The sequence below is a fragment of the Coffea arabica genome, chromosome 2c (assembly GCF_036785885.1).
Source record: "Coffea arabica cultivar ET-39 chromosome 2c, Coffea Arabica ET-39 HiFi, whole genome shotgun sequence".
NCBI lineage: Eukaryota > Viridiplantae > Streptophyta > Magnoliopsida > Gentianales > Rubiaceae > Coffea > Coffea arabica.
In genome coordinates this window covers 28355827-28360645 of record NC_092312.1, presented here as the reverse complement: position 1 = coordinate 28360645, position 4819 = coordinate 28355827, and the positions used below count along the sequence as shown (strand labels likewise).

Genomic DNA, 4819 nt, shown 5'->3' with positions numbered 1-4819 from the left:
TTTTTTTTTTGGTTGCCTGCCACGGTAGGGAGGGTTTTGCCCTGACTAATTCCGTTGGTCGACTCGAGTCGCATATCTGATTGTGATGGATGAGCCTCCCAGTAATATTGTGCTCTTTTACTCCTTTTTTTTTTATAAAAATAAATTTTACTAACAGATTGCTAGAAATATCTCAAATTTCATTATACATACATTTATCATTAGTACCGTTTCCTCACCCACCCTGGCCCACCCCTGAGGGCAGCCCCAAAACCTTGAAACCATACGCCATCCATGAGCCGTGCAAATCGCAACAGGACCATTGGTCTGCTGCTATGTATAAGCCCCCAAGCCTGCTAGCTGCTGATTACTACTAGTATTGACAGAGGCTGCTGGAATAAGCTAGCTCCTACATGCAGGACTTGTCTATTAAAAATTCCAACACCACCACCTCCGCCTCCGCCTCCGCCTCCTCCAACCGCCCTCTTCTTCAGTCCTCCTCTTTAAGAATCGACGAAATCTCTGCCTTGTCCAACCAAAAAAAAATTAACATTCATAAAAAAGAAAAGAATAGAACTTCACCCACCTTCTTGATCAGTCTATAGTGAATTTGGGGCTAAAATACTAATCTCGTTACTGCTACTGGTAAGCAATCAGACATGGCAGCGTGGGAGGCTGAGAAGGACAGGACAGTGTGTGTTACAGGAGCAGGGGGATACCTGGCATCTTGGGTAGTCAAGCTACTCCTTTCCCGCCATTATACTGTTCATGCCACCCTCAGAAAGCCCAGTACGTATTTCATCCTTATAACCCTTCCTTCCTGATTTACTACTCGTTTTTTTTTTGTTTTTGTTTTGGGTCTTGTATGATTGTTTCATTCCCTTTAATACAGCAATTGATTTTTTGCCTGCTGTCAATTGGCTGTTTCCTATTTGATGTAGTGGGAATTGCTGTAAATGTTTTGTGAAGGGTGAGAAATATGTTAAATTGAAGAAATATATAAAAGCACCTGCTGTGAATTGTGTGCTGCGCTATTTGATGATGTGGGCATTGCTGTGTATGTTTTGTAGACGATGAGAAATATGTTCATCTGAAGAAACTTGACAAAGCAGCTGAGAATTTGAAACTCTTTAAGGCTGATTTGCTCGATTACAATTCCATTTCTGCAGCCATCAGGGGTTGTGATGGCGTATTTCATGTAGCTAGTCCTGTTCCTTCAGGCTCTGTTCCCAATCCTGAGGCAAGACCATTTTCAATCGTTTCAATTGCTATGATATTTCTTCCTTTTGGTTTCCCCAGAATAACATTTTTAACATATCTTTTGTTTATGAGACAGCTATTGTCATAACAGATAATATTTTATTGCGTTTTGCCAAACATGAGCTAAAGTTGGGTATCGTTTAAAATAGAACCTTGTTAAAGCGTTTGTACAAACTTATGAAGTCACTGGGGCTCTTTGTCTTTCTATCATTTCGTGGAAGGATTTTTCAAATGTTAAAATGAGTGAATAAATGCATATAATAATAACCTATGCTGGTAACCAAGTTAAATCACAGGCATAAGCAGTCATGAGTCTTTAACTTTGTATTCATTCACTCCAAAGATGCCAGGTTAACTGACACTACTTAGCTGTCTATCTGGATATATTTTATGCAAAAACAAGCAGTTCAGCATGAAGAGTTGAGTGCTAGTACCTCTGCGAACATGATGATTTGTTGCAGGTTGAACTTGTTGAGCCAGCTGTAAAGGGTACCCTTAATGTACTGAAGGCTTGTTCTGAAGCAAATGTCAAGCGCGTTGTAGTTGTTTCCTCTACTGCAGCTGTTGTAATGAGTCCTAATCTGCCTGAAGGTGAAATCATAGATGAGAAGTGTTGGTCAGACGGCGAATACTGCAAGGCAATAAATGTATGCATCAACATAATTTGACTTTTTGCAGTTGCACCTTGGTGTTGTAATTGTGCAGAAAATTCACTGTCTTATTCATACTGTTTCTAAGATTGCTGAGAAATCAGATTTTTGCAACTACTATCTGTTTCTGGCTGACCATCTAGTACTAATATTGCTCCAGAACTGGTATTGTTACTCCAAGATGGTTGCTGAAAGTGAGGCATTACAATATGCAAAAGAAACTGGCCTTGATGTTTTAACTGTATGCCCATCCTATATTTTTGGCCCCATGCTTCAGCATGATGCAAATGCTAGCAGCCTGATTCTTTTAAAGCTGTTGAAAGGTGATATACTAGTGTTCGTAATCAATTAGAGAACTATTCCATTATGTTATATTTTATTTTTCTTTCTTTCACCTTCTCCATGGAAGTGGTCGTAAATGATACAGTTTTCTCCTTGATATTGGTTTGTGCCTAAGTGAGCATGGATGTCACTCTAGAACTCAGATGACCTCTAAAGCTAAGCAATTTTTTCCTTTTTTTTGTACTTGAAAGGTCAAACAATTGAATTTCTTCATGTGGTTGATCAGTTAATTTTCCAAGTAACCCATCATTTTTATGCTTCTTTCTTCCAGTGTTATTTACATGATACACAATGAATTGATGCCAATAAAATTTCACAAAATCTGTCTATCTGGTTGTGGTTGACCTTCTAGGAATGAAACTACATTCATGGAGGTAACTGCTTTGCCGTCTTTTGGCATTTTTATTTAATCTTCAAGCCAGCTGAGGTTTTCAGATTCTAAACCTGTAAGCTATCTGCCATTCTGATAGTTTTATGATTTTGGCAATGCTCTAAAAACTTGCAAAGTTATCTAAAAAAAACTAAGATTGTGGTGTTTGGTTTTTACTGTTGGAATGGAATTAAATTTTCTGCTTGATGGCACAGAAATTTAAACGAGCAGTGCTGCCAAAAATACTAAATTGTGCTAATGTAATCTTTCCAGACATATCCACAAGCGATTCAAATTTTATTGATGTGAAAATTGTGTGAGTTTGACCTAATGGAAGATGAGACAGACAATAGGCATAACGTCTGAAGAGGTTGCATCTTTCAACTGTTTGCTTGATTTGCTTTGGAACATTGTTGAAGATAAAAGGTTAACATTGTGACCTGTAGGTCCTTTGCAATTCAAAAGTCGCATGAATTTATTGCTGTACTATTTGTCAAAGGGATTATAGGTTTCATATATGCAGTAAAGAACTCAGAGATTAGCACAGATAACATCTCCTTTTCTGAGATTAAACTGCTCTTTTTTTTCACTCCTTGGCTGCACAGACGGATGTGAAGAAACAGAAAACAAATTCTACAACACAGTAGATGTGCGTGATGTGGCCGAGGCACTGCTTTTGGTTTACGGGAGACCTGAAGCTGAAGGCCGGTACATATGTTCACCTCACGTCACCACGACAAAAGATATGGTGGAAACTCTGAGGAAAAACTCTGCCAACTACAAGTACCCTAAGAGGTGGATTACCATCTGTGAAATTAATTGTCTCATTTTTCAGACACCCCATTTGTCCTGATTTTCTTGTTTGTTCATGTCCGTCATGATTTCCGTTTCCAAAAGTGTGGCATCTACGAGTCTCTACAAGAACCATTTATGTTGTTTGCATATTTTCTTGATATAACTCATTTCTTCGCAGACTTATAGAGGTGAAGGATCAAAGCCGATGGAATATTAGCTCAGAAAAATTAGAGAGGCTGGGCTGGAGGTATAGGCCAGTGGAAGAAACTCTTGTTGACTCTATCGAAAGCTACAAGCAAGCTGGGATCTTAGATTGATAGGGTGCTTCTGTCGTGCGTTAATGCACCTGTGTTTTATAAAAAGAAAAAAAAAAGTACTAAGAGAATAAGCCTGTTTTGATGCATGTTGCCTATAGAGCTGTTAAACGAGTCGAGTCGAGCTCGAGCACACGACAATCGAGCTCGACTCGAACATCTAATTGAGCTAACTCGAGCTCACTCGATTAGTAATTCGAGCTTCACAAGTTGTTCGAGATCGACTCGATGTACTAGGTAGAAAACTTGAGCTCAAACTCGAACTCGAGTACACAAAGTGAGTCGAGCTTATCGAACTCAAACTCGATTTTGAACTCGAGTCAAGCTTATCGAGCTTGAAGCTCAAGCTCAAGCTCGTTTACGGAAGATAGCATATCAGCTTCTTCTACACTCATATTTAGTTTGACAAAAAAAGAACAACACATTCCCTGATATATCATCCACTCAATTCGACAATGCAAAACAGAAGCATCATAAGCACGAGTAGCGAAAAAGAAGTTAAAACTGCAGCTCAAACTATCAAATGGAGGAACAAAATGTCCAGACTCAGCATCAGACCAGATCAGATTACAAAATGAAAAATTACATAAAAGAGTCCAAACAGTTAAACATCAGCCATCAATACGTTTTAAGCAGTTTCTAAAATGTCCAAACTCTAGACCAAGAGTCAAAAACAACTTTCTTGGGTGAAAACAACTTGTGAACGATGCAACTTTTGGACGAAATTAACATGTGAATGTATCGGTTTGCACCAAGCAACATCAATAGCCACCAAATCAGGTTGTGAATGATTCAGGAAGTTCAACTTCCTCAAATGTGATGGATTCGGTCGCATCAAGTGATTCCTACAAAATAAAAGTATGAAAGTTATAAAATTCTTCAAAATCAGATATAAAGAAACTGTAACAACAACAAAAACATCTAATCAATTACTTACGCGAGACTTATTTTTTAGGCCATGAAGACTGCGGATCCAATCGTTGCCGCAAAGCAACATTTGCACCGTCTCAATTGACATAGAAGCTCGTCGATCATCAATTACTCTACCTCCAACGCTGAAGGTAAATTCTGAAGCCACAGTTGTAACAGCAACGGAGAGTATATCGGTA

At 38.7% G+C, this 4819-nt stretch overlaps 1 protein-coding gene across 1 annotated transcript; it reads left to right on the top strand.

The window, feature by feature from the left end:
* The first annotated feature begins 227 nt into the window (after positions 1 to 227).
* On the top strand, positions 228 to 3928 carry LOC140035287 (cinnamoyl-CoA reductase 1-like). The gene is made up of 6 exons (XM_072075637.1): positions 228 to 768; positions 1050 to 1219; positions 1701 to 1886; positions 2050 to 2212; positions 3207 to 3396; positions 3575 to 3928. The coding sequence occupies exons 1-6, from the start codon at positions 639 to 641 to the stop codon at positions 3711 to 3713; spliced, it is 978 nt and encodes a 325-aa protein (XP_071931738.1). The 5' UTR covers positions 228 to 638; the 3' UTR covers positions 3714 to 3928.
* Positions 3929 to 4819: the final 891 nt, after the last annotated feature.

Bases quoted from the DNA above. Each gene is read 5' to 3' on its own strand.
- LOC140035287 (XM_072075637.1), top strand. From the start codon at position 639: ATGGCAGCGTGGGAGGCTGAGAAGGACAGGACAGTGTGTGTTACAGGA. The intron at 1,887-2,049 runs GTATGCATCAAC...ATATTGCTCCAG, and splicing joins AATACTGCAAGGCAATAAAT to AACTGGTATTGTTACTCCAA. The intron at 2,213-3,206 runs GTGATATACTAG...TTGGCTGCACAG, and splicing joins TCTTTTAAAGCTGTTGAAAG to ACGGATGTGAAGAAACAGAA.